The sequence below is a fragment of the Talaromyces marneffei genome, chromosome 8 (genome assembly GCF_009556855.1).
Source record: "Talaromyces marneffei chromosome 8, complete sequence".
Lineage (NCBI taxonomy): Eukaryota > Fungi > Ascomycota > Eurotiomycetes > Eurotiales > Trichocomaceae > Talaromyces > Talaromyces marneffei.
In genome coordinates this window covers 843,834-870,220 of record NC_072355.1, presented here as the reverse complement: position 1 = coordinate 870,220, position 26,387 = coordinate 843,834, and the positions used below count along the sequence as shown (strand labels likewise).

Sequence of the window (26,387 nt, the reverse complement as noted above, 5' to 3'; positions counted from 1 at the left end):
TCCAATCGGAAAGCGAGAAATGAAGGTAAAGACTGCCACGTCAATGACTCGATGCGCGTTTCACCTGTGTTGGTTTAACTATTTAGGGGAAGGCTCGCTTCGGGCATACCGCGCCGTTCGTGGATTATCGTCCAATCAGACGGCGATAAGCTCACCTATTTAATCCAGTGCAGCCAATCACCGAGAAGTATTTGAATTGTTTCATTGGTTGTTTTCTGCCAGAGTCAGAGAGAAAGTAGACTGATAGTTCGTGAGTTAGTTAGATGGCACTTTCCGTCAACGACATGGCTCACATGTTAACAGTCCGATGTAGTGGATCAAGTCTTCGCTCTTCAGCACAGGAAGGCATAGCTGCTGTCAGCGAGCGTGCCAGTAATAATAGTATTGAGAACTAATGGACCAGGCGCTGAGGTACAGAGGAATAGCACCCCAGGACAATCAGTGCTTACGGGATGCTCTTCTACCTGGTTTCTAGGCTGGCCATAATAAACAGGCTCCAGCCTAAGCCCCCGCTGAAGAACCCGAGGCTATTCCTAGGTATGTAGGGAAGGAGAAGTTCAGCATGTTGTCGTCCATACATCATACATACATACATAGTAAGATACTAAGAATTGGTTCGGCGGTAATTCTGGTAATTTACCGTAATCTTTCAAGGTACCACGTGCACCCAACTTTCTCAAAATACAGCCCGTAATTCAGCACGACGATATATCCATACTAACCTCCAACGATGAGTATACCGTTCTCCTTACGGAGTATGTCTTAAAAGTATTGTCCAATCTGCATACTCCGTATCGTATGTGCTTATTCTGTTGAGTTATACATAGAACAGCCGAGTCTTGGCAACGAATCTATCGATTTCTTGGCAAACACACCAGCTTCTTTTCTGTTTTGTCTAGACCCATCATGTACTCTGATAGTACAACGCATCAGATACTTCGCTCACACCATGACATCTAATTAACTCTTTTGTGGCTCTAGTCCAAACACATTATATTTGCAACCAGCACTGGTGAACAGCAAGCGCTTAACCTTCCCCGACCCTAGAAAGTCAACTCCACTTTCAGTCAAACCTACCCCAGGTTGGCTTAAGCTTCACTTACCATGGCCCCAGTCGACATTATGGATCGTTTCAAGATGTTATATTCGAAACAAACTTGTGAGTATCCACACCAGATGCTTGTCCTTGAACTAAGAGGCTGATCTACCATAGACAATGATCCGCCTATGCTATCAATCAATACTGCCGCCGTACTCTCTGTACGTAACTATGTGCTTGCCTAACTATGTATGCATCTTGCTAACTTAAAAAAAGATCCTCGTAACTCTGGGCTACGTGGTACCATTCTACATCTCCAAAACCACCCGCCCATCTCCATCTCTAAGTCGAGATGCCCCATCCGTCATCCGGAGTCGGGTGAGGGCCGTAACAATGGCCTGTGTCGCCAGCACCGTCTTTGTCCTGGTTCTCATTGCCCTCAAAGGAAATGACACTCCGCTTCCAGAGGCGTTGAGGCTTCTCGGCTGGTGGCCCATTGGCATTGTGGAGATTATCAAGAGTCTTCTCTTGACCGCGATATTGTTTGGCGGTCCTTTTTTTGAAAGAGGTGTTGTAGAGGACGGCTGGAAATCCTGGATCCGGGGACAGGGTTTGTCGGAAACACTTCGAAGCTGGATTGGTTTTCGAAATTATGTTGCTGTATGTCTATTTCTATTCAAGTCTATGCGTATGGTTACTGATGATGGTTTCTCAGGGCCCCATCACGGAAGAAATCATCTTTCGATCCGTCATTATCACGCTTCATTTACTAGCCAAAATGTCTCCAGGGCGCATCGTATTCGTATCCCCCCTCTACTTCGGCATCGCACATATCCATCACTTTTACGAATTCCGACTAACTCACCCCGACACACCAATCCCAGCCATTCTATTTCGGTCAATATTCCAATTCGCATACACAACCGTCTTTGGCTGGTTCGCCGCTTTCTTGTACCTAAGAACCGGCTCCCTTCCGGCCGTAATTCTTGTACACAGTTTCTGTAACTGGTGCGGACTGCCTCGACTGTGGGGACGCGTTGAGGCTGATGTTTCCGTGGGACTGCCGCAGATGCGAGCCAAGGAGGATAGTGAAATCAGTCCGCTGCAGGTTGCGGGTAGTCAGTTGGGGATTAGCTGGACGGTTGCGTATTATGTGCTTCTGGTGGCGGGTGCGGTTGGGTTTTATTATGCATTGTGGCCTTTGACGGAGTCGAAGTTGGCGTTGGCTGCGTTTTAGAGTGTTTATATTTATTCGTGATATAATGCTTAATGTCCAGGGTATGAAGGGTAGATGAATGTCTACTTGTATGATAGTGAGGTTAAATGAATCTAATGCATGTGATTGGTTTTAACCACCTGCTAATATTATTCATACATGTAGCATTGATACCAGTAGAGTTCTTTTCGTCTCCAGCGAGATTCGCCAAATTCTCTTACGAACGACAGAGCAGTGATGTTAGGTTAGCCATTTTCATAGGCCTATCACGGTACTAAATGACAGCCTGTGAATTGCTGGGGCTTTCTGGGCATGATTTGATATTATGGATATTAAAAAAAATGTGCAATCATGAAAGGCGACATGGACTATATAACTTATAGTACGTATACGGAAATATATAACTTAAGCACTTCTTGGCAGCCTGATCAACATTGAAGTTTTGGGCCAACCACGACCTCGAGAATAAAGGCTATCCCTACGTCTAATTTGTAGTCAGATACCATCCGAGACATATACCCACTTGGTATTCGCACGATTCAAGATTCCAGACTCTAGATAGGTGCCCTTACAACCCTGAAAGCATCCCTCCACGCGGAGATAGCAACCTTATCAATAGATCCGAGGTATTAATAATGTTATCTCCGAGGCTGCCGAGAGTCGCATCTCTCGATTTCAAATTCTTTCGACAGCATTCATTTCTATTTCTATTTTTAATATTATATATTTCCCTTCTGTTCAATATTATTTTTCCTTAACCATATATTTCTAGATGATATCCTGACAGACTATTAACCCTCGTGTCTCTCTTGACGCATTTCCCTCCCCGCCATGTCACAGTTATGGCAATCCTTGTCACGACATGCTCCTACTCCCCTAAAGAGTCGTCTAGTCGGAGACCTTCCTCAAACGCATGCACGCACATTATCATCCCGTTCAATTTCATCACCATCGCGTCCCCCCTTCCCAACAATACCGACCTGTCCCGATCCAACATGTCCATGTGCACCGACGCCGCCGATGCCCGAGGGTCTACCAATCGACCACTCGAGACCGCTGAATGCGACCATGGCGCCTTATACACAGCAGGTCCTGATTGCGACTGGACAAACGGACTGGAGTAGTCGAATTGAGGAGGATGGCGTCGAGAAAAGCTGGGGTAGTCTGGTGCGCGGGCTGAAGGATATGTTTGGTCGGGGAGGAAAATATGCTGATGTTAGTATTTTTTTCTTCTATCATTGATGGGCTGTTGCTAACTGAGAACTTGTTGTCTGAAGCCATACAATAACCTGGCGGTTACGAACTCCTCTTTCAAGCCCACGGCACAGGCCTCATCGCCGTTCGCATCAGCCTTTCTCTTCCCAGCTTTCAAATACGTACCCAAGATCCCAATTGCAACGAACACAGATGCCAAAACCGAGTCGAATCTTGATTCATTTGCCCGTGCATACCTGCTACCATACAAACTCCATTCGGCGCATTCGGGCATCCCAGAGTCACAGCGGCAAATAATGACGCGGTCACCGGAATATGCCTCTCAATACTTCCCCGAAGCACTGGATATCAAGCAGTCGCCGACAATACTGATTTGCAGCCATGGTGGTCGAGATATGCGATGTGGTGTTATGGGACCCGTGTTGCATGCCGAATTCGAGCGTGTGTTGCGACGGAAAGGGTTTACTACGAACGATGATAGCTCGGCAGGAAATAGAATTGATGGCCCAACTCATGCAAACATTGCATCTATCAGTCACGTCGGTGGCCACAAATATGCCGGTAATGTGATCATCTACATCCCGCCTGCCCTTATGACGACTTCTTCCTCGTTGGGCACCATTGTATCGAGTCCAAGCCCGCTGGCCGGCAAGGGGATATGGTACGGACGAGTTGAGCCCAAACATGTGGAAGGTCTCGTCGAGGAGACAATCTTCAATGGAAGAGTTGTTGAGGATCATTTTCGCGGTGGGATTGGCATGGATGGGGAGATTTATAGACTGTAGATAGATGTAGTAGATATAGATATAGACTTCGCTCTGGAATGTATTATAGCCATATGTATATATATATACGCATGCCATTCATATCAACACCTCTTCTTTGAGATTTTAGTTTCACCTAAATTGTTATTGATCTTGAATAAGATCATTAAGATGATTTTGTACTATCGGAGTAGTTCTTTAGAGCTCCTGCACGGACCACCACTTTAAGTCGCCAACGCGTCCCGCTCTTTTTCGCGTTCGCGCTGCCTCCAACTTGTCCAAGACAACTACCTGATAGAGCAAACACACGAAATCAAGGAACCTGCACAACAAAATCAACATGGTTCAAGCAGAATCATCCAAAGCTGCTGCCCGCAATGGCCTTCATGTTTCAACAGCCGGAGCTCCGCCCGATTACGAGCTTCCCTGGTATGATTATCCTACCTTTTCCGCCCCTCTATGCACAATATCATCCAACAAGAATCTAATGGTCAAAAGGGTCGAGAAATACCGCCCCGTCTACCTAGACGACATCGTCGGCAACACCGAAACAATCGAAAGACTCAAAATCATCGCCAAGGATGGAAACATGCCTCATGTTATTATTTCTGGTATGCCGGGTATCGGAAAGACGACCTCTATCCTGTGTCTTGCGCGACAGATGTTGGGTGATGCATACAAGGAGGCTGTCTTGGAGTTGAATGCGAGTGATGAGCGTGGTATTGATGTTGTGCGGAATCGGATAAAGGGGTTTGCACAGAAGAAGGTTACGCTTCCTCCGGGACGACATAAGCTTGTTATTCTTGATGAGGCGGATAGGTTTGTATCACTCGCAGTCATTTTGGGGGGCTTAGCTAATATAATCGTCGGTTTTAGTATGACGCCCGGTGCTCAGCAAGCCCTTCGACGTACAATGGAAATCTACTCGACCACGACCCGTTTCGCATTTGCCTGCAATCAGTCCAACAAGATCATCGAGCCGCTCCAATCCCGTTGCGCTATCCTTCGTTACTCCCGTCTGACGGATGGTCAAGTCGTGAAACGTCTTAGCCAAATATGTGAAGCTGAAAAGGTTGACTTCTCGGAAGACGGCATTGCGGCGCTTGTGTTTAGTGCAGAAGGTGATATGCGTCAGGCAATCAATAACTTGCAGAGTACATGGGCTGGTTTCGGCTTTGTCAGTGGTGATAACGTCTTTCGCGTTGTCGATAGTCCGCATCCGATCAAAGTGCAGGCTATGATTAAAGCTTGTTGGGAGGGCAAGGTGGACGCTGCTCTGGATATCCTGAATGAGTTATGGTATATTTATCTCAATTTCGTTACTAATATTAATATGGCTAATGTTGAATGCAATTGCAGGAATTTGGGCTACTCCTCGCACGACATTATCAGTACCATGTTCCGTGTTACAAAAACCATTCAAACATTATCAGAACATGCCAAACTCGAGTTCATCAAAGAGATTGGTTTCACGCATATGCGTATCTTGGATGGCGTCGGCACTTTACTGCAATTGAGTGGCTGTGTTGCGAAACTGTGCAAAATTAATATGAAGCCAGGGCTCTTTGTGCCCAAATGAGTACGAGATGTGGTTAAGTTATGCATTATTGGCGTTGTGTGATATACTGTAGGCATTTTGCTCTGGCGTTGATTGTCTAATTTTAATAAAATGATTCAATACTTATTATTCGGGTTCAATTGTTGTGTCTTGTTGGTGACATGGATAAAGTCGCCCGACCCACGTGGGAGCCTCGGTAGCTCTTAAGTTAAGCCATGGGTAGTTTAATCCAACCTCACTTTTAAGATGGCAAAACCATGCCATACTGGACAACTATATCGCATGACTTGAGATGAGCGATGAAACCTGAAATGATTCTTTCGTCCTTCCAATCAGCAATTCACACGACACGATGGCACCGCATGTATGTCTCCTCCTCGGCGCGATACTCCTCACGACGACGCTCGCGGTAGATAACAGCTGGCATCCACCAGACCCCAGCGCCATCAACAATCTAGATCTCAACCTAGGGTCTGATGGAGTCTTCGATTTTATATTCGACACCTCTTTAACCCCCGACGAGCGATATGGCCAGTATAATTACTGCAACATGCCACATGTGCGCAGACGAGAATACGTCGTTGCGCCGGCGGAATATGAGCTTGTTTATGTTGAGATAGTAAGTTTCGATACCCTAAGCAAAGAAAACGATCCCAGCCCTAATGAGGACAGATTCATCGCCACCATAAGAGAACTCCATATGAGTCAAATACCTTCCCCATGGAAAAAGATACATGGGACTGCAACGGCACACAGCTGTACCACTACGGCCAACCCTCAGCTGGCTCACAAATGAGCGCTAATACATACTGGCAATTAGAAGAACACAGTCCATTTGATTTGTTCCCCGTGTCAGCGTTTCCGGGTACATGTGTATTTCCGCAAATAACTCGTACCGGATTACAGGATTCATGGCAGCATGGACATGACATTTATGAGGTTTATCATGATCTTTTGCGGTTTTTGCCGGACGAGTTGGACCAGAAGAGGATGGAGTTTAGGGTTACGAATAATGTGATTACGAGCCAGGTTGCGGGCATGGTGATAGGGGGGATGTATGGGGAAGGGGTGGATGTGCCTTTGCATGTACAGGTTTGTTTGCTCTCCCAGGCAAAATGATGGGGATGGTTACTGACAATGGGGCCCAGAGAGCAGGCATTGACTCTTTAGAGCCGCAGTATCCTTGTCCTGGTGGACAGATGCTGTTTACGGGCATCAAAGACTCCGATTCTGCATCCTCCGAACTCTGGAAGAGCCATCTCGAGAAGACTAAAGATTTACTGAATTCCCTCGATGCGATCTCAGGCGTCCCCTCGGATGCAGACGATTGGCACACCAGCTACGACCACTACTTTGACAATCTCTCTTCCCGTCTATGTCACTCCAAACCTCTCCCTTGTAAACGTCAACGGCCACAATCAAACGACGAATGCATAACACGCTCTCAAGCAAACTCCGTCCTCCGTCTCGGCCAATGGGAATACTCACGTCTATTCCGCGACGCACCATCCTCACTCATAGCTAGCACAGCTTTATACGGCGTTTTCATCGCAGAGCTCGCGCAACATCTACGAGAACAAATCAAACTCTTCGACCAGACGGATCGAGTGCTGTATAGACATAACGTTGCGCATGATGGAAGTATTTCATGGATCTTGTCGCTACTGCAGATTAAACAGATGGTTTGGCCTGGCATGGGAGCTGAGATTGTGTTTGAGCTGTATAGAAGGAAGACAACATCTTCAGAAAAAGAAGAGGGGAGCTTCTTTGTACGTGTCTTGTGGGGAGGACAAGTGCTGCAAAGCTCGAACCCGGAGTTGGGAGATATGAACTTTGTGGATTTGCGGGTGTTGTTGGATTATTTTGATTCTTTGGTGGGAAAAAAGGCAGAGAGTGTAGTAGGATTGTGTCAAGTGGAATGATTATTGAATATAGTATACTACGAGAGTATTTAACTGAATATACTACGTACATCGTGTATATCTGATCAACGTCATGGCTTAACTAGAGTGGAGCTATCAAAGTTCCCCACCAAAATTTAAAGTTGACGATCCATTTTGTACACAAAACACCTCCTTGTAACCCCAATACTATTCAAGAACATTGCCTCGTTCCAATATACGTGCAATTCTACCACCCAATCCCTTGAAGGCTAGACACTATGCCTCCGACGCGTCGAAACCTCTTCCAAAGCCACCTCAGTCGCCGCCCGGCATCCAATCCTCCTCAACCCTCAACTAGTGACTCCAACAACCACCCCTCCACCGACAACAATGACTCCAACAACGACGACGACCGCGACATTCAAAACCCACCCCACCAATCCAATTTGATGACACCCGAAACCAGGCCCATAAACACAATAACCCCGCAAACCGACAGCGGCGACATAATCGCCCGCGACAAAAACGGCAAGTTCCAACTCGACATCCCCGTCCTGCCGCCCGTACCACTCGATGAAGGCGATGAGGAAGACGATGTTGAAGATGAGGATGAAGGTGCTATGGAAGGGATAGAGGAAGATGGGCGACCGAGAGCGGGGCCGGAGTCTATGGGGAAGGATAAGGATAGTGAGTTTACCCCTTCTTTCCAATGAAGCTGGTTGGGGGTGAGGTTGCTGATTTTGGAGGGTGAAAAGAGTTGGAGGCAGACTTGGTTGAGATGATGTATCGGAATCGGAATAGGCATTTGAGTGGTGAGCCAGGTACGGTTGTCTCTACTCTATGGATATTTGCGTGATGCTAAATGGATTTGCGGGTTAGAGCTGCTAAATCTACTACAACAAAGTCTGCGAAGTAAAGTTGCGACTCTAGAGGAAGACAACTGGATGTTTGAGACAGAGGATGATCCTCTTGTTTGAACTGAACGGCACGTTCCCGACAAGACGAATATTTTATTACGATTATTTCCAGGGGAGACAAGGTTCTATGCGATGGCAATTCAATATACATGCGTACTTTGATCATTCGATATCCTCATCAGTCCAACTCTGCACTGGCCGGAGCCGCCTCAACCTTCCTGGTCTGACGCCCCGAGCCTCGCTGGTTACCACCACCCTGACCACCTCCGAAAAACATGCTACCCATCATATCCAACAACGGATTTCCCTGTCTTGGAATCTTGATATTGAAGTACATCTCCCCGATAGTCGCCAAAGCATCATCCCAGATACTGACCTCCTTTATATGAGGGGTGTAATGCCTCGTCAAATCTCGGAATAGATCTGCACTACCGCGCTGAACCGCAATCAGAAGAAGGCTGAGGAAGTTGAGTAATGGCAACGACGGATAGATCCGTACGTCAGAACTTGTGCTGCTGACTTCCTGCGAAGCGAGTGAAAGGTTTGCAGCCGAGAGACGCGATGTGAAGATGAGAAGGGCTTTGTTAGCGCTGCGCAGGTTTGCCGTGAGAAGGAATGGCAAGACTGCTCTGGAGGCATAGATGGCTGCTGTATGCGCTTCGTCGCTTGTGTACCATTCGAACTCTAGTTTTGCAAGTGTCTCAGCGGAGTCTATGGTACCGAGGACGAGATGTCTTTCTGCGTCATATGGCTCGTTTTCTAGCCGTATTAGTATTTTTATATCCAAACTTTTGTTCCTTGTATGTATGAACATACCTTCAGCGTAAACAGATCCAACAGCATGATGCAGTTCTGGATCTCCGCGCTCTAATGGACCAAACTTTGAACTCCAGCTAATCATCTCGGTTATGTATCTCTTCCGTGATGGCTCATCCGGAGGGAACTCGCGCAGCAACTCAATCAGGCGCTCTGTCAAACAAGCAAATCAGTAATCTCGTCCAACCTTCTCATCAGATATGGGACGACATACTCTTCCGTCCCCTCGACTCCGCATCCTCTGGAATAATCTCCCACTCAGCCTTATTATAAACCTCAACAACAAGCATAATCGCCAAATCTCCACCGCTAGCAGAGGCACCCTGTTGCGAGCCAGCTCTCAAGAGCGCTTTTGCGCCGCCCGTTAATATTTCGGCGGCGGCATCATAGTTGGATTGTTTGAGGTAGCGGGCGGCGATGACGCGGAGTTGTTGGTGGGCTTCGTAGTAGGAGCCTGCTGCAATCCTAAAGAAAGGAGAGATTAGCACCGTGTTCCGTAAAAAGCACCTTCTTCACAAGAGCAGAAAAGTGACAAGGAAAGAGGGATTGATGTCGTACTTTTCTTGCTGGCGAGCAATTGTCTTGTCGATTTTGGACGTCATGACTGTAACCCAATATCTCACTCTTCCTATATTCCTGTCGTCTTTTCTTCGATAGTAATTTCACCAATCAAATGAGGTAGCACCGCATGGATGTTTTCAAAGGAGTGAAATGTTATAATGTTGATGATGAAAGCCGGCGGGGCAGGAAGCAGGCCAACTTGTGCTCGCTTTGCGGAGTTGCTTTACGTTGGCCAATTAAATGCGGAATTCGAGAAGAGCTCGGCTTCTTCCAGCATTTCTTACTCTATTTCTTTTTACCTCTAGTTCTACTTGTGACCAACTGTCTAGGGATTTTAGCTTGCAACTATTCACAAACAAAGCATATTCGATTCGTGGAGATATGACCATACAGCACTTTTGTTTGCAATCACTTACCGGTAGCGCGGTCTTCTACAATCCTCGTCCGTCGGTGTTGAGCCTTCTTGATCTACAATGAATTCACACGTTTTCGACATTCAGCCATTACATCGCTTCTCCGGCTCCAATGCAGCAATCCGACGACCTAGGGCATGTACACTTCTGCCTCTTTGCTAGAAAAATATCTAACAGGCGTTCACAGGAAATCGCATACTTCTCCTACGATGACGAACACAACTTCCGCCTCGACGATTCCTCAATGCAATACTACTACCCACCGCAACCGTCGCAATTACCTCTCGACCTAAGCGCCGGGTTCGAGACATTTGAGAAACTGAACGATGCGCCGGATGAGCATTTGGATGCCCTTTTGGATACGATTGTAGCGTTGGAACAGAATACGCAGAAGAAATGCGAAGCGGATATTGTTACCTGGAGGGGGATGATGACGAAGGTGTGCATTCTTTCAAATGTTGAGGTTTTGAGTGGATGGTTAATGATATTATCGAGGACAGATAGTGACAGCACCGTTTGATATGCTGAATGGGTTTGTCTGCTTCTCAAGTATGGAGAAGGCTCGGTGACTGACTTGGCGCTAGGTTTGAGATGAATGCGACATATTTTCAGGTAAGACCTTTCTTCTACCTTTGTTCAACCGGCAATACTGATTCGCAATTTCACGCAGGGAACAATGTAAGCCTCCCAAGATAGATTGCGACAAAATGGAATTCGCACCTGACAATTTGCGCAGTTTCATCGAGGAGAACAATTCGTATAAGAATGCACAGAAAGAGATTCAAAAAAATCAACGTATGCCACCTGGCATGCCTTCACAAGATATGATGGCTTATTGGGGTAAGTCAAGGTTCCGCGCCATCTATTAGACAGACAGGAGTAACCCGCGATCCGGCACAGGTTACAAGTTCGAAGCAGTCTCGGTCATCCCAAATGCCTGGGGTGAAACAAGTCGCGAAAAGATTGAAGGGCGAATTCACGAAGTCGTCAACAACAAAGCTCAATATTGCTCCGTTGTACGGACTGGTTTTGGAAGGGTGAAATTGGTACTTGGAGGCGAGGTGGATGCAAGTGAGTGACCACCAGTTCCTCTTCTGTGTCTTATTGTCTAATTTGCTGCAAGTCTGGGACTCCAAACCCGTTCGCAAAGAAGACCCAATCAACTGGGTCGAGCTGAAGACCACAGCTGAGTTGGTCAACGACAAGGAGAAGCTCAAATATGAGCGTAAACTTCTCAAATTCTGGGCGCAGTCCTTTCTTCTAGGAGTTCCCAAGATTGTTGTCGGATTTCGCGATAGAGATGGAATGCTTTTGCGGCTCGAGGAGTTAGAAACCCACGGGCTGCCAGGCAAGGTTAAACGCGAGGGTCGCGGAAGTTGGGACGGGAATATCTGCATCAACTTTACTGCAGCCTTCCTTGAGTGTAAGATCAATCCATTCAATTCGTTGTACTGCTGTGTTAACTTCTATCAGGGCTGAAAACTGTGGTCAACACCGAGGGTACATGGCGGATTCGAAAACGGGAAAAGTCGCCGGTCATTGAAGTGTTCAAGATTGAAGAAAGTGGCCATGGTGACATACTGTCTTCCAACTTTGTCGCGTGGAGGACGAATCAGTGACGGTTCTGACTACATCACTGAACAATAGTCAAATCTTCCGAGCACAATCATGGAAGCCCCTTCGGTTGGATGACTCGCAGTAATCCAAAACCAGGTTTTCGAAATCCGAACGAACGGAATAATTGCAAGCTTGGGCCCCTGCTTATACCGGCTGTCCTTCAACAGCCTCAGCAGGCGGGTGATTTCGCAGCCACTCCATATTCCGCGCTTTCTTTGCGGCTGCCTTTAGCGCGCGCCGATGGCTTGAAGCACGCATATGTATATCCCACTGCTCCTGACCCATCATTGTTTTATTGCAGATTTCGCAGGTCATCTGCTTTAAAGTTTGGGCAGGCGGCACAGTCACTTTTGTGTAATTGTGCTCTCTCTCGGTTAGCGTTTCTTCAGCCCATTGGGAGAGAGACTTTGGCTCCGGAAGAGTTTCATTGCACAAGAAAGCTTGCGCAATACGCTCCATTGGCGCTGCCACGCAACTGTCCCAGGCCCCTGGATCAGTGGTGTCTAGGACAAATAGCTGATTAGTAGCACCTATATCTGCAAGTGCAGTCCATAGCTTCTTCCGAATCCATTGTACCTGCCTAGTGGAGTATTGTCTGGTTGAGGTCTTGACAGATTCCAAACAAGACTCTTTCAGTGTTTCAAGTTCTTTTTCATTCAAATTGCCGGCCCGTAGTGCTGTGAAGTAAGGTTCCATCTCTTTGTATCCTATAGAAACCCAGATTCCTCTCGATACATCGATTGGATTTCCTTGAGCTTCCTGTTCGAGGGCATATTCGGACAAGGAATGTGCTTCTGCAATCAGGCCTTGCTCTGCCATGGTATCCACTCGACTTTCTAATCGTCCGTAAAGCTTTTCTCTTTCTGCATGCACCCAGAACACCAGCGTTGGAAATCGTAGTTGACCCGTTGTGATACCTTCCTTGTTGTCAATCGCAGCCTGTCGTTGGCGCATTTGCTCCTCGTAAATCTCAGATGCCGGTCTGCCAGTTTCGAGATATATCTCCAATGACCTTCGAATCTTTCTCCCTTCATTGATGTGCCAGCGATTCGCCATAATGGGATCAACTTCCCGCAGTTTCTCCATCATAGTCTCGACAGGAGCATCGAGAATCGCCCACTCTTCCGATGTTCTTTCTTTATTTACCTGTCGTCCACTGTTGTTCGACAAAACATCTTCCACCCCTTCTCCCACCAGAGCATCATTAAACAAAACAGCTTGCACATAATACGAAGTACCCCCCACAAGCACCGGAATCTTCCCACGAGAATGAATGTCCTGAATAACTCGCAGACACTCCTTTCTGAATTGCCCAATGCGCCAGGACTCTTCCTCCAAGCCGATAAAGTCAATGAGATGGTGCGGTACTCCTTCTCGCTCGTGCATTGGGATCTTGTTGGTTATTATGGGTAGGCCGCGGTAGAGTTGCATTGCGTCGCCGTTGATAACCTCGCCGTTGAATTGTTTCGCTATGTCTACTGCAAGCTGTAGGAGTCAGCTTGGCTCAATTTTTCGTGGAAGGATCAAGAAGCAAACCTTGGATTTCCCAGTGCCAGTGGCACCGACAACTGTTATGAGCGGTTGCATTATCGCGACTTGTGAGCGAGCGAACAATGAACGAAAAATGCGCATTTCAGCAAGACCAGAATTGATCCATGATAAATATGAATTCCAAGGATGCTCCAATGCTTGTCGTGTACCTGAAAATTCCCAAGACGGCACAGAACTGTCTAGTCTGGCGTAGAGACGCAGTGTTGAAGATAAAAAAGTGAAGATGACTCAATCTACGGAAATAATGTCATCAGTCTCTCGGTCCCCGCCACTTCCCGTTGCAGTAATATAAATATCGTCTCTACCCCTCGCTTCTTTTCTTTTTGTTTTTTGTATTTCATCTCTATTCAACTTGACTGCTATATTGCATTTTGATTTGAGAAAGCGAGTAGTTACAAAGATGAGCCCCTCAATCAATGTGCAGAATCTTAATTACAAATTCCAAGATGGATCCGACGGTCTCAAGGGTGTAGGGCTCAGTCTTCCTTCAGGAAGCAGAACATTACTTATTGGAGGTTTGACTTCGTTCACCATCTTTCTCAACCCTGGGAACATTTGACTAAGAAAAAAAAAGCAAACGGTGCCGGCAAAACAACCCTCCTCCGACTGTTATCCGGCAAAAAACTAGCCCCAACCAACACAATCGCAATCGGAGGCAAAGACCCCTTCAAAGACAGCCTCGAAGGCGTCACCTATCTAGGCGTTGAATGGGTCCTCAACAGCATTGTGCGTACGGATATTGATGTCCCCACCCTCCTCGCCTCTGTGGGCGGAAATGCCTATCCTGAGCGCCGCGATGAATTGATCGATATACTTGACATTGATCTCAACTGGCGCATGCACGCTGTCTCGGACGGTGAGAGACGTCGCGTGCAATTGGCAATGGGCCTATTGCGGCCATGGCAGATCCTGCTTCTTGATGAGATCACAGTTGATCTCGATTTGCTGTCACGTTATAACTTTCTCTCGTTCTTGAAACGCGAGACTGAGACGAGAGAGTGCACTATTGTCTATGCCACGCATATCCTGGATAATCTTGCGTCGTGGCCGACACATCTGGTGCACATGCACTTGGGACAGGTGAAGCAATGGGGTCCCATGGAAAGCTTCAATGAGACAGTCCCCAATCGGTCGGCCGAGAATAGTCTGTTGGGAGATTTGGTGATGCATTGGCTCAGGCAGGATCTACAGTCTCGTGGGCCGCGGAATCCTCATTCCGGGCAGGGAAAGACGTACCCTAATGTTGAGGGGCTTGGGGGTTATGGGTTGGAAAAGAGGCCTCCAAAGGAATAAATATAATTTGACAGCAATGCCTCTGTTCAACACTCTTAACCTATGACGACGTGATGATAATGTTTCAACTACTTGCATTGGGGGAGTATGGTGGTAAAAGTTTTGCATAACCTGGCCATGTTCAACCTGCCAGGAGGCTTCAACGACATTTCATGCTTTTGGGGGCTTTACTTGGTAGTCTATTTAACCTTGGATGTTGATGGATGAAGTGGGAGAAAGCCGAAGACTTGGGCGGCCTTTGTATGTCATTTTTCAAATCGATAATCCTCAAATGTAATAATCTATACTACATCAGCAACTCTATATATACGCACAGACGAGTCCTCGCTTGCAACTGCAAGAAGTACATTTCCGTCCTTCGAAGTTGATGATTGCCCAGGCCGCCATGTGAGTTGCGTGATTGACTTGGACGGAGTAGAAGATACATCTAGAGTAACCAGCTCTTGAGCTTCCAGACTGTCCACCGCTACTTTGTGCACCGATATTTGTCCGGTCTCCTCACCAACAGCCAGTAATAGACCGCCAGGGAGAATCTCTGTGTGAAACGACACGGCAGTGACGGCGGTCTTAAGTGTAATAGTCGATATACACTCAAATGCATCTGATGAAGCTGTCTCACGCCATATTTTCACACACTTGTCACGACCTGCAGTCGCAAATACTGCTTGTTGTCCCAATGAGGGAGCCCATGCTGCATCAAGTATCATACGCGAATGAGCCTTAGGATTCGATTTGAGAAGAGTATAAGTAGACAGCTCCTCGTCATCTCGCTTGAAAATCGCCCATTGACGATCACGTCCCACACTCAGCAAGTACTTGTCAGAAGGAGAAAAGCAAAGTGAGGTTATAGTCAACGAATGAGCGATTAGAGAAGGCTTGATTTCACGCCAATTTTTCGTATCGTACAGTCGAATGACGGCATGGTCGATGGAACTGGCTTTGCATGCTGTGGCAATCAAAGAACGGTCATGGCTAACTGCAACTGCTGATATTTCGTATCCATGGCCGTATAGTTTTTCATGCTCTGGCCATAATGTATGTCGAGATAGGTGGTCTTCCAAGGGAGGTTGATGCATTGGTAGAGATACCGGCGCCGTCTGTTGTTCTGCTTGATCGTTCCTTTGCCCACCAAGTTGGTCGTCTGTTATTGTGATATCTTCCCCAACAGCCTTATTCGAGAGACCGAGAACGGGAATGTTGGCCGCCTCTGGCAATTCTTCTTCATTCTGCGCTATACCGCTGAGACTTCCCAATAATTGAGCAATTTGCTTTGGCTCATTGAACACACGCAGAAGCTTTTCATCAGCACCAGAGACGAATCTTGCTGGTCCTAGCGTATCTATGCAGTTGAGATCATATCCATGAATCTGCGGCCGAGAGAATTCATGCCATGATGACTCTCCATCCCGTAGCCACTCAGCGTAGAGTCGACTAGTCTGATCAGAACTTGTAGATAGAAGATATGCACCCTGTGCATCCCATTGAATATCGTTAACAGAACGAATATGTCCACTGACACCCAGTCGTTGCTGCCAAATATCCGACTCTTCATCATGTGCCCATACTCTCCAACTACCCGTTCGAGTCAGACTCACGACTTCGTTGCCATCAGGAGACCAGAGACCAATCCAAAACCCACCAGTGCTACCGGTGGCCGTAGTCGAGCCCTTTGTCACACTGAACTCTCCCATTCGCTCCATCGTGACCCACACGCCCGTTGTCGGATCTTGTTCCCATATCGTCAAGGAATTATCTGCAGATGCGGATAGAAGCTGTGCTTTCTCGGTCGAAGGACTCCAGTTCACTGTATATATCCAATCTTCATGACCGAGCAATAACGCCTCAAAGGTTATGGAATAAGTCACACCAGAAGCGGTAAAAGTATGTGCCTTGTTGGATAGTGTAGGTTCATCTCCTCCAAGAATCATTTCATCCTCATCTTTGGGAATAGCAGGCACTATCTCACCACGATGGACTTTCCATAAACGGATGTACTTGTCCTGACTGGCCGATGCTAGGATGTAATCGTTGTCGAACTTTCTGAAGGTAAGTGATCTAACCCAAGCTTCGTGACCAGACAATTTAGCATTCCAGGTAAAATCTGTTTCTGGAGTAGTGGTATCCTGCGCAGAGAATACATGTACATGGTTGATTGTGCCTCCAACAGCCATGACCATTGGTTTCTTTGCGTCCCCGGCGTCCAGCACTTGAATAGCCATGGTCAAAGGGAAGAATTTGGGTTTCATTGGTATCGTCTGTACTAGCCGACCGGACACTTTGTCATCCTGAATATCGAGTCTCCAAACCCTGACTGTGCCGTCAGCAGCTCCGGACGCGAACACATTCGAGGAATTATCTATGGCGATTGTGTTGACAGTACCCGTATGACCGGTAAGCTCGCAGACGCATGTATACGATGACGATTGTTCGATCGGTTCCCAGACTCGGATTGAGTGGTCCACGGATCCGGTAATGAGCAAGCTGCGTTTAGATTTGGGGTGAGCGAGGAAGCGGACGGCGCTGACTTTGTCGCGGTGGCCGACGAGCAATGCATGAACTCCGCGATGGAACTAGACAGGTCAATTTCTCATAAAAGCCATGATTGGTAGAAAGACAAATGGGATAGATACCTTTGGTGCCCATAGAGCTACATTGTTGTCTGCACCATATGCGAGCACACCTGAGCGAACATCCCAATCGGCAGCACCAGGATGGCGGTTGCCGCCAACGCTGATATATTCTGTTTCTACACGAACCATTGAAGAAATCACATCCCTCAGTAAGGCCGTCTGTTCAGTAGAGAAAGCCTGGAGCCCAGGAAGCTGTGGTTGTCGAGGAAAGTGAAGAGTCAAAGTGGGATGACGAAGTGAGAGGCTGGCGAAATTTTAAGCTTATCGATAAGCGGTGGAGAGTGGTTTGTTCCCCTCCGCAACATTTTCTGAGCATCAACCCATCCTTTTCGACATATTCTATACAGTCATATCAGAGAATCGCAATATGGCCTCAAATACAGAGACCGAAAAGGTCACTCAACCTAATGAAACAATCCCCATATCTGTAGAGTTTACGTGAGTATACTCATCCCGCATCAAATTCGTATATCTTAACTAACTTGCGAATCCAGCGGTGGCCTAGAAATGCTCTTTGCCAACGAACGAAAACATAATCTGACGATTCCCGCGAAGACTAGTGAAGGGAAACAACCGACTATTGCATGGCTCATTCAATATCTCGTTGAGATTTTGATGCAAGATACAAGGAAAGAACTGTTCATTCTTGATGACCATGTGTATGTCTGTCCAACCGTTTAACTATTACAACTTTACTAAGACAATTATCTAGGCGGCCCGGTATTCTGGTTTTGATCAATGACGCAGATTGGGAGTTGGAAGGCGAAGAGGCATATGAGATACAGCCTAGAGATAATATATTGTTTGTATCCACACTACACGGAGGATAATTTGTTGTCATTAGGAAAGATGATATTCTCAAAAAAAGGTTCTATCTTGTTTTCATCAAGCAAAAAAAGCCGAAAGCGCAACGCTGGGTGAATGAATGGACATGAATGAATGTTAATATTTATTACCGCCGATAACAATGCCTATACAACGTCTTCCACATGCTGCTGGGTAAGCCTTTCAGGCTCCTGAGGTGTTCTGAATCCGCTCTGAGGTGTCGAAAAACCTGTAACAGGGCTGCCCAAGCCCACCTTCGGTGTTGTATAACCACTGGGTGGTACGGGTATCTTTATGTCCTCCGGAGATGGAGAGATTGTCTCCTCTGGTAAGTTCGGGATGGGTATCCTTCGAGCTTCGTTCTGGTAGCTGGCCGGAATAACCTGAACAAATGATTAGTAGAGAAATCGAAAAGATTATGGTTAATCTAGAACATACTTCGATGATCTCATTGCGAGGAAACGACAGGAACGGAATATCTGTAGCATTACAAGCCATCAGATACCCATACAAGACCCTCAACACACTCTCATGAGCTATAATGAGTAGGTCATTTTGCTCGCGCTCCAACTCAAGAATGATTGGTTCCAGCCGCACAGCCAAATCGTGATATGACTGTAACAACATCTCATTAGTTTCGATATAGTCAATCCACATGATCGATACATACCTCTGCACGAGGATAGCGATGATGATAAGGGTCGATTTCATGCTTGGCTACTTCTTCCGGATACTCCTGTCTGATCTGCTGTTCGGTCATTTTCTCGCAAACACCGGGATTCAATTGACTCAATTGCGACCTTTGGCGAACCGCATAGCCCTTTTCGTGTAGCCATTTTGCAGTTTCGACTGTTCTAAGCCGTGTTGAGGTCCACACCGTCAAAGGTTTCAATGCAGCATCTGACTCTCCTTGGGCTTTCATGGCCTGTAGTTCCGACGCTCTGTGTTGAAGTATTGTTTCGGTCATTTTCTTCGCGTAATCCTGGCCCCTTTCGGACAGAGATGAGTCTGCTTTGTAGGAATTGGCATCGAGTGAAATGCCGGCCTATTGAAGATCAGTATATAAGCTGCACTCAGTTCAATGGTAGACATACCCTGGCGAAATATGTAACTCTCGATTTTATATGCAGGTTTAAAAGGTAAAAAACAATTCGGTTCGAGAGGTAACCAAAGCTGCGGTTATTTACAATCAGGCGTTCTCCAGCGTTGATCATCTTTAATCTGTCAGCTGAAGCCCGCTTTGTTAAGTAAAGGTTCGTACCTTAATGTAGTTGAGATCTTTCTCTTCCATAGTCTCAACATGAGGAATTCTTGCTGATATACGGCCGAGATAGTGCTTGACCGCGTCGTTGGCATCCCATCCTACATACTTGGTTATGTTAATACCATCTTGTTGAATAGTGGAAAGACAAAGTACTCACATCGGGCGAGGATATCTTGACACGTCGAACATTTTCTTCTATTATTTTTGGGTCGTCGCACATGGATTCTATGAAGAGTGTCTACACTGGGTTAGTATCAAACAGTCCAGAGATCACAAGCGGCATACCTCTATATTCTGTTTCGCAAACTCTTTGGCGAGGGAGCGGCGCCCTGCGGCTATGGGGTTCACAGCATCGTATATTGCTATTTGGCCATTTTCCTCGCTCAGGAAATGTGCAATATCGTCGCGGCACTTTTTTACAATCTTCTGTCGTAAAAGCACTGATGACGCAGATGCTAACCACGAGGTCAATCCAATGTTCCTCTTCTGTTGGATAAACAAGACGACTAACCGTTGACAAAGAAATAATCATCGGGCATATCTTGTCCTGGACCGATGGTAGCACGTCTATAGTCGCCTAAATGGAAGATACGAGTCTTGACTCCAAGCCTGTAGACATGAGTGTATGTTTTTAGAATGCGATGTCTAAAGCAAGCACTGACCAGCGCAGATAGCGTGCTAGCGCTACAGAAATATGCCTTGAGGCGAGTTAGCGGTTTCACTCTCGTTAAAATAGTCTGTTTTACGACACTTACGTCTTCCCCCTAGCTGGCAATCCTACTGTGATGATGACAATACGACCTGAGTGGAATAGCCGTCCTGATTCTGTGCTGTACAGTTGGGCAGGTGCCAGCTCCACCTTTTCTGGAAGATCGTGAATAGCATCCACGAAGGTACTTGACTTTCTCCGGAATCGCGGAGAGCTTGCGACCACGTCGGCAGTTCTATATCTGTCAGACATCTGATAATTGCTTTTGTATGGACAGGAGGTGCGGCATACAATAAGGTGTCCATGGCTTTAGACTCCTTGACAATGAACGACCTGGAAACCGATGAATGCTCGACGAGCACCTTTTTAAGCAGGCCAAAGACCTCAACTTCTCCCGCTATAAAGCGAAGGGCTTCCTCTATATATACAGGTGTGTCTGCCGATGTTGAGGGCCGTGGGGGCACCGAGTCAATACAATGAAGGTTTACGGTAATCGAGATAAGTAGCGTCAGAGGCCGGGATTGAAATGGCAGGTCCCCGATAGATAGTCGAGCAACGAGATGACCGTCAAGAGCGATGCCACGAGGAAAGACTTGTTGAGAAAAGGGGTGAACAGTGAAATGAGCTATATATGCATGCAAATAACAGCAAAGAGCGCGATTTAAAGAAAATACTACGCAAGTAGTGTAGTTGAGGCCGCAGATGAATGGGAGCGACCAAAGAGGTTAGGCTGCCTGGCTGTCCCGACGGAAGTGCAAACAGTGCAAAACGAGACAAAAAGCCATGGAAAAACATCAGCAACGACCAAATTTCATCAGCCGAAAAGAGCTGACTTACTACTATTATCTACCTTTTCTCCAACAACCTCATCAACCCTCTTGTTTGGATTCGTGTCGGGGGTGTGCTCCGTATATTGTCGATTCCCTTCCTTCATTCCATCAAGGACACGGCAATTCCTTTCGTTTTGCTCAAGTTCCTAGTCGCGAGTATTTTCCCGCCCATTCTATCATCTCCACGAACCATCCATCATCCATCTCGAAACATACTATAGATTTTTAATTACGAACAGTATATCTGCAATATGTCCGACTTTACTTCAGCGCTGTCATTCCTGACACACAACTCGGTCGCCGCCGTGATCAAAGATGCATACGGATCGTTCTCCGAGCGAAGAGCGGCGCTGGGCTTGCCCAACCCCGGCACAGTCGATAACATCGCAAGAGAAGTGCAGAAGGAGGTGTTGCTATCCAACTTTATGTTCACGGGTCTTCGCGCAGACTTGACCAAGGTCTTTGGCATGACTCCTCTGTTCCGGATGTCGCACGCTTTTGCTATGGGGTCAGCAGGCAACATGCCTCCTTATAACTTTAGCGCCATGTATGGAACGCCAAAGGTATACTTCTCTTTTCAAATTCTATATATCTGATGGCGTGTATACTAATTTTGATTTGTTATAGGTATTTATGCAAGGAAACTTGGGTAGCGACGGCGGTCTCAGCGCTGTTGGAAACTACCGTTGGAACGAGAAATTCGTGACGAAATCGAACGCTCAGATCATGTCTGGTGGCGCCCAGGGCATTCTACAAATCGATAATGACTATACCGGAGATGATTTCTCCTTCTCTCTCAAGGCTTTCAACCCGTCCATCTTTGAGGGTGGTTTAACCGGTATCTACGTTGGAAGCTATCTTCAATCGGTCACCCCAGGTCTTGCTCTCGGATTCGAAGCCATTTGGCAACGACAGGCTATCACTTCTCGCCCCGAATCGTCCCTTTCATACTGCGCGAAATACCGTGGTGAGGACTGGATTGCCAGTGCGCAGCTCCAGGCTCAGGGAGCTATTGCAGCCTCTTACTGGAAAAAACTCTCCGACAAGGTCGAAGCTGGTGTTGACATGAACCTTCAATTGGCTCCCAGCGCTGCCGCCATGATGATGGGAGGACCCAGCCGTGAGGGCACAGCAACCGTTGGTGCCAAGTATGATTTCCGTGCTTCCACATTCCGTGCTCAGGTCGACAGTGCCGGTAAGGTCAGCTGTTTGTTGGAGAAGCGGATAGCTATGCCTATCTCTTTGACCTTTGCGGGAGAGATTGACCACGTTAAGGTAACCTACCATATTCCGAAATGCTGTTAAAGAAAGAAACGCGGCTAACAATATCATAGCAACAAGCTAAAGTCGGTCTTGCCGTCTCTCTCGAGATTGCTGGTGAGGAATTGATGGAGCAGCAAGAAAAGGCCGAAACCCTCGGTGCTATCCCTCCTCCATTCTAAACATTTTGAACTACTCTCCCAGTCTCGCCTTCTGTCGACACCCTACCACCGACAGCAGAAGACGAACTGATTAATACCGACCTTCGTCCATTGTCTTACTAGTTCTTCACTCTTGTCCACACTCGACAGAAAAAAGACCCCTGCATTGCGGCTGGTTCCACATTGACACAAGGAGTAGTGCAGTATTTTGACCATCCGTGTATAGAAGTGATTTTTTTTCCTCTGATTTGTTTTTGGTTCTCTTCTCGGTCTGTTTGACATTCATTCCAAAAGGTATGCATGTCAAGGGCTTTTGTCCTTTTTTCTTTTTAATGTGGCTCGCTCCCTGATATCAGGATTAGGGAGGTGTTTCTTTTTATCTTGTCTGCATAGAGAGGAGCAAATGTAAAATAGCAACAAACGATGATTAATATGGCTTGATTGTATAGCATATAGACCGACTATCTAGTCACTTCGAGTCAGCCATGGTAGTATCGATCAAGACAGTAGGCTCTACAGATCGTCTTCCAAACAACAGACCGATTGACATCTGAAATCCCCGAGGTAAAACTTCTTTTTCGTCTCGCCCAACGGAACCCTCAGCACGCAGACATAACATAAAGAAGAGAAAACAATAGCCTAAAAGCCCTCAAGCCACTCGACAAATCACACAATGCCACCACATAGCTGCATATGTACGTTGAGTTTACAATCAGTCTTATCTCATTGATCGAAAATAAAAAGCAAATACGAACACAAAACACGAAAAGTCTGCACTTCGCGTACTCCATATCCTCCGTTACGTGATGTTGAGATCCCCATCGATTTCGATTGCCCTGCAGGTTGACCTCAACGTGTCGGGTCAGGGCACGTTGTATGGGTTCACCGGAGACTCAATGCGTTTTTTTTTTCATTATTTATTTATTTAGAGGTCTAGATAGTGTACCTAGATGAGGCAGGATTGCATGCATATTCGCCATCTTCTATGCCAGTACTACATCGATCTGGATGTAATCGTACCTGGTAACTACGCACCTCTACTCTAACACGATAGTTAGATATAGCCCCGACATCGGCCACAAAGCTGCAGATGTACCTGACGGCCATTCCGTTTTCTGCCTCGTTATCTTCTTTTCTTTTGTCTCTCGTCCTGTCGGATTCGAGAATTGGGGGATCTAGATCGGATCTAGTTTATAGATCAACTACAAATAAAAGATAAGGCGATTTATATGTTGGGAAGAAGCAACGATGGAAAAAGAATTGTGCCTGACAGCGAGGCCAGGATCCAATCAATGGTTTATTTCTTGACCGTGGTGCAGGAGGGCGAGGTCACATGCTCTTTTTACTAATCAATTGTCTAACTTGCCTAACTAGTTAAGTTGTTAACTTGTGTAGTAGCTAACTATCAGGCACGTTGACGTGACTCTGTACTTGTACTATGTAGTGTATTCCTTAGCCATATCCAGGTTCCAGATCCTTGTCCGAGAAAAATCCATCTCCGATAAGTCCGCACGCCGAACGTTATTGGTGCCAGTCTTTGAAAGTCAAAGTGCTCCACGGAGCTCCAACTGGGACTCGGAGACTGGCTCCATAAAATGGGCTCCATAAATAATCAAAGGAGGCGTTGGATAGCTTCAGTGACTAAAACTGACTAGACAGGTCACATGGTTTTTCGAGATCTGCTGACTGTGCCTTCTTTCAAGTAGTTAACTACGTAGTAAGAGTAACTAACTACGTAGAAAAAAAGTCACCTCCTTTTTGGATGTTAGAACAAGGACCTGGACTTTGTTAATTCTCGAAAATCATCGCGGCAAAACCAATCATATATTCAGGCCGCTGTTTAACCTTAGCCATGGATGCTGATTGGTTCAATTAAAACATAATTAAAATGGCGTATACCTAAACCATGGGAGAGGAGGTTGAATGGATTATTTCTGGTGTCATGTGATGATAGAATTAGTCCAAGCATACTCATAGTACGTGAAACACTTCATAGCACAGGAAACGATGAGAATGGATACATGACTAACCCACTTCACTTGTTTACCGTAACTTACCTCTGTAGTTACTGTAGCCAGACCCTTGAAAATTCAGAATAGCACGTGGTCTCGTTTTTTTGTCTCAAGGTGGATATTGTCTGAGATAGACGACCAGACCTACAATTCGGACAATTTGATTGTTCTGGTCGAGTCTTTTTCAACGACTAGACACAGCGCACACAACAGTCAAGGGTCTTTCCAAGAATCCTGTCAAACAAGTGTGTATCAAGTGGTATGACAGGCTTGAAGATCCCATTCTGTTTCTCCTTGATTCTCCTAGTTACGTCAATGATCCAGGCAGACATATTGATGGGTTTGATATACGTACACACTCGGATGATTTCTTCAAGGTTGGTTACTCAGGTCAAACATCAAACGTCAAACATTCCGTTGTCGTACATGTACCACCGATGTTCAACAGCACAGCCATAAAGAAGCCGAATAAGCTGAATAAGTGAGCTGTGAGACCATTCTTCAGACCACGTCGACATGCCCTGTCAAAGCTTAGCCTAGCTAGAACTGCGGATGCAAGATTGTGTGTATGGATCGACGGAGCTTGAAACGGACATAGATTTTGGCAGAAGAAGCTCATTCGATTTCCATGTGGCTGTAACCCGTGCCTGAGTTATGAGTATAGGTACCTAACCTGCCGAATGGCCAGGTACTGTAATCCTCGGCTGATCTGGGCCGTAACCGATAGGTAACTAACCAACCCAACCATATACGTAGTAGAGATAGATCTACGCAATAGCATCACAGAGTCGGCAAGCTGAAGCTCAGCTCGCCGGCCTAGTGAAGCTCAAGCTCAAGCTCACGGATGAACAGAGCTTCTACTATGGAGTAGATGATCGGACTGCAAGTACAGTGGAGGAACGTGATTGGCCAAACGGGCAGCTATCAAATGGTTAATGGGTCGGATGTATCCGGCAGTATGATCACATGTTCTGTCTCTAATTGGTCGGAATAATTATCACATTATACTCAAAACAGTTAGGCCAACAACAAGTAAATACACCAAGGTCCCCGGTAATTCTTCCGTACCTCTGGAGCCAGAGCACTCACTGCTCCATGCGGCGTATTGCCCGTACGTAATCAGGTCACCCGACACGAAAAAAAAAGGAAAGAAAGAATTGAAACGGTCCCGTGATCTCGAACTGTGACGTTCGTTACGGAGTAGATAGTCTCCTGTGGATGGAGTGTGGATATGAGACATTCCAGACTCAGCTATTTTCGCTCCAAGAGTGTAGGAATATGCAAGCGAGTTGGAGGGAAAAATACATACGTGGTAAATTCTCGAGATCAGCATTCGGTGGTTGGTGACCCCATGCATGTAAGTAATATGTTGTTACGTCTATGCAGGATGCACATACAAACTGGTACGTACCATCCTACATCTTACATCCTATGCTACATGCTACAGTACATGCGACATAGCTGTGTGGAACGGCGGGATTTAATGTTGAGAGCGAGGATGGCTGTGCAGTGCCGATCTGCCAGTTTCTACTACGAGTATATCCAGGATGAATACTATATAGTGTACAGAATTCTGATTTGACTGACGGACCTGGAACTGGGGGGGAAGTTGGTTGAGCTCTGAGCTTGAGGCTAGTCTGTACCAGTGTACGCACTGTACGGCGGTACGAGATCAGCCAGATAAATACGTCCTAGCCCAGAGCGGTTAGTAATAGTGGGCCAGTTTAAGTTGGGTCCAAGCACGGACGGACAAACGCACTGTCCAATTTCCAGTACTAGCCCGTACCGTATTGGAGTAAGACGGACAGCCTGACAACGACGTATGTAGTAACATACAACCACATCCTATCCGT

The 26,387-nt window shown here is 46.6% G+C and overlaps 13 protein-coding genes across 13 annotated transcripts; 9 read left to right on the top strand and 4 right to left on the bottom strand.

Annotated features, from left to right (window-relative positions):
* Nucleotides 1-1,104: 1,104 nt before the first annotated feature.
* Nucleotides 1,105-2,276, top strand: EYB26_009656 (uncharacterized protein; the record flags this gene model as incomplete). Its single annotated transcript, XM_054268903.1, has 4 exons — nucleotides 1,105-1,159; nucleotides 1,214-1,260; nucleotides 1,316-1,699; nucleotides 1,755-2,276. 4 exons carry the CDS (start codon nucleotides 1,105-1,107, stop codon nucleotides 2,274-2,276), a joined length of 1,008 nt encoding a protein of 335 aa, XP_054124878.1.
* Nucleotides 2,277-3,086: 810 nt separating this feature from the next.
* Nucleotides 3,087-4,255, top strand: EYB26_009655 (uncharacterized protein; the record flags this gene model as incomplete). Its single annotated transcript, XM_054268902.1, has 2 exons — nucleotides 3,087-3,470; nucleotides 3,533-4,255. The coding sequence occupies 2 exons, from the start codon at nucleotides 3,087-3,089 to the stop codon at nucleotides 4,253-4,255; spliced, it is 1,107 nt and encodes a 368-aa protein (XP_054124877.1).
* A 319-nt stretch (nucleotides 4,256-4,574) lies between these two features.
* Nucleotides 4,575-5,813, top strand: EYB26_009654 (uncharacterized protein; the record flags this gene model as incomplete). Its single annotated transcript, XM_054268901.1, has 4 exons — nucleotides 4,575-4,663; nucleotides 4,733-5,053; nucleotides 5,111-5,533; nucleotides 5,594-5,813. The coding sequence occupies 4 exons, from the start codon at nucleotides 4,575-4,577 to the stop codon at nucleotides 5,811-5,813; spliced, it is 1,053 nt and encodes a 350-aa protein (XP_054124876.1).
* A 331-nt stretch (nucleotides 5,814-6,144) lies between these two features.
* EYB26_009653 (uncharacterized protein) lies at nucleotides 6,145-7,714 on the top strand (the record flags this gene model as incomplete). Its single annotated transcript, XM_054268900.1, has 3 exons — nucleotides 6,145-6,411; nucleotides 6,465-6,884; nucleotides 6,941-7,714. 3 exons carry the CDS (start codon nucleotides 6,145-6,147, stop codon nucleotides 7,712-7,714), a joined length of 1,461 nt encoding a protein of 486 aa, XP_054124875.1.
* A 239-nt stretch (nucleotides 7,715-7,953) lies between these two features.
* Nucleotides 7,954-8,652, top strand: EYB26_009652 (uncharacterized protein; the record flags this gene model as incomplete). The annotated part of the gene is made up of 3 exons (XM_054268899.1): nucleotides 7,954-8,362; nucleotides 8,431-8,496; nucleotides 8,555-8,652. 3 exons carry the CDS (start codon nucleotides 7,954-7,956, stop codon nucleotides 8,650-8,652), a joined length of 573 nt encoding a protein of 190 aa, XP_054124874.1.
* Nucleotides 8,653-8,770: 118 nt separating this feature from the next.
* Nucleotides 8,771-10,010, bottom strand: EYB26_009651 (uncharacterized protein; the record flags this gene model as incomplete). The annotated part of the gene is made up of 4 exons (XM_054268898.1): nucleotides 8,771-9,351; nucleotides 9,409-9,561; nucleotides 9,623-9,873; nucleotides 9,967-10,010. The coding sequence occupies 4 exons, from the start codon at nucleotides 10,008-10,010 to the stop codon at nucleotides 8,771-8,773; spliced, it is 1,029 nt and encodes a 342-aa protein (XP_054124873.1).
* A 432-nt stretch (nucleotides 10,011-10,442) lies between these two features.
* Nucleotides 10,443-12,001, top strand: EYB26_009650 (uncharacterized protein; the record flags this gene model as incomplete). The annotated part of the gene is made up of 9 exons (XM_054268897.1): nucleotides 10,443-10,517; nucleotides 10,570-10,821; nucleotides 10,883-10,914; nucleotides 10,967-10,994; nucleotides 11,053-11,060; nucleotides 11,119-11,222; nucleotides 11,283-11,453; nucleotides 11,506-11,805; nucleotides 11,856-12,001. 9 exons carry the CDS (start codon nucleotides 10,443-10,445, stop codon nucleotides 11,999-12,001), a joined length of 1,116 nt encoding a protein of 371 aa, XP_054124872.1.
* Nucleotides 12,002-12,143: 142 nt separating this feature from the next.
* Nucleotides 12,144-13,586, bottom strand: EYB26_009649 (uncharacterized protein; the record flags this gene model as incomplete). The annotated part of the gene is made up of 2 exons (XM_054268896.1): nucleotides 12,144-13,484; nucleotides 13,536-13,586. The coding sequence occupies 2 exons, from the start codon at nucleotides 13,584-13,586 to the stop codon at nucleotides 12,144-12,146; spliced, it is 1,392 nt and encodes a 463-aa protein (XP_054124871.1).
* Nucleotides 13,587-13,950: 364 nt separating this feature from the next.
* On the top strand, nucleotides 13,951-14,843 carry EYB26_009648 (uncharacterized protein; the record flags this gene model as incomplete). Its single annotated transcript, XM_054268895.1, has 2 exons — nucleotides 13,951-14,065; nucleotides 14,125-14,843. 2 exons carry the CDS (start codon nucleotides 13,951-13,953, stop codon nucleotides 14,841-14,843), a joined length of 834 nt encoding a protein of 277 aa, XP_054124870.1.
* A 281-nt stretch (nucleotides 14,844-15,124) lies between these two features.
* On the bottom strand, nucleotides 15,125-17,602 carry EYB26_009647 (uncharacterized protein; the record flags this gene model as incomplete). Its single annotated transcript, XM_054268894.1, has 2 exons — nucleotides 15,125-17,413; nucleotides 17,474-17,602. The coding sequence occupies 2 exons, from the start codon at nucleotides 17,600-17,602 to the stop codon at nucleotides 15,125-15,127; spliced, it is 2,418 nt and encodes an 805-aa protein (XP_054124869.1).
* A 238-nt stretch (nucleotides 17,603-17,840) lies between these two features.
* EYB26_009646 (uncharacterized protein) lies at nucleotides 17,841-18,303 on the top strand (the record flags this gene model as incomplete). Its single annotated transcript, XM_054268893.1, has 3 exons — nucleotides 17,841-17,911; nucleotides 17,968-18,132; nucleotides 18,186-18,303. The coding sequence occupies 3 exons, from the start codon at nucleotides 17,841-17,843 to the stop codon at nucleotides 18,301-18,303; spliced, it is 354 nt and encodes a 117-aa protein (XP_054124868.1).
* Nucleotides 18,304-18,444: 141 nt separating this feature from the next.
* EYB26_009645 (uncharacterized protein) lies at nucleotides 18,445-20,576 on the bottom strand (the record flags this gene model as incomplete). The annotated part of the gene is made up of 11 exons (XM_054268892.1): nucleotides 18,445-18,681; nucleotides 18,737-18,913; nucleotides 18,969-19,343; nucleotides 19,393-19,512; nucleotides 19,560-19,667; nucleotides 19,720-19,800; nucleotides 19,848-20,017; nucleotides 20,074-20,171; nucleotides 20,225-20,260; nucleotides 20,318-20,506; nucleotides 20,563-20,576. The coding sequence occupies 11 exons, from the start codon at nucleotides 20,574-20,576 to the stop codon at nucleotides 18,445-18,447; spliced, it is 1,605 nt and encodes a 534-aa protein (XP_054124867.1).
* A 776-nt stretch (nucleotides 20,577-21,352) lies between these two features.
* On the top strand, nucleotides 21,353-22,543 carry EYB26_009644 (uncharacterized protein; the record flags this gene model as incomplete). Its single annotated transcript, XM_054268891.1, has 3 exons — nucleotides 21,353-21,664; nucleotides 21,729-22,376; nucleotides 22,436-22,543. 3 exons carry the CDS (start codon nucleotides 21,353-21,355, stop codon nucleotides 22,541-22,543), a joined length of 1,068 nt encoding a protein of 355 aa, XP_054124866.1.
* Between the last annotated feature and the right edge of the window lie 3,844 nt (nucleotides 22,544-26,387).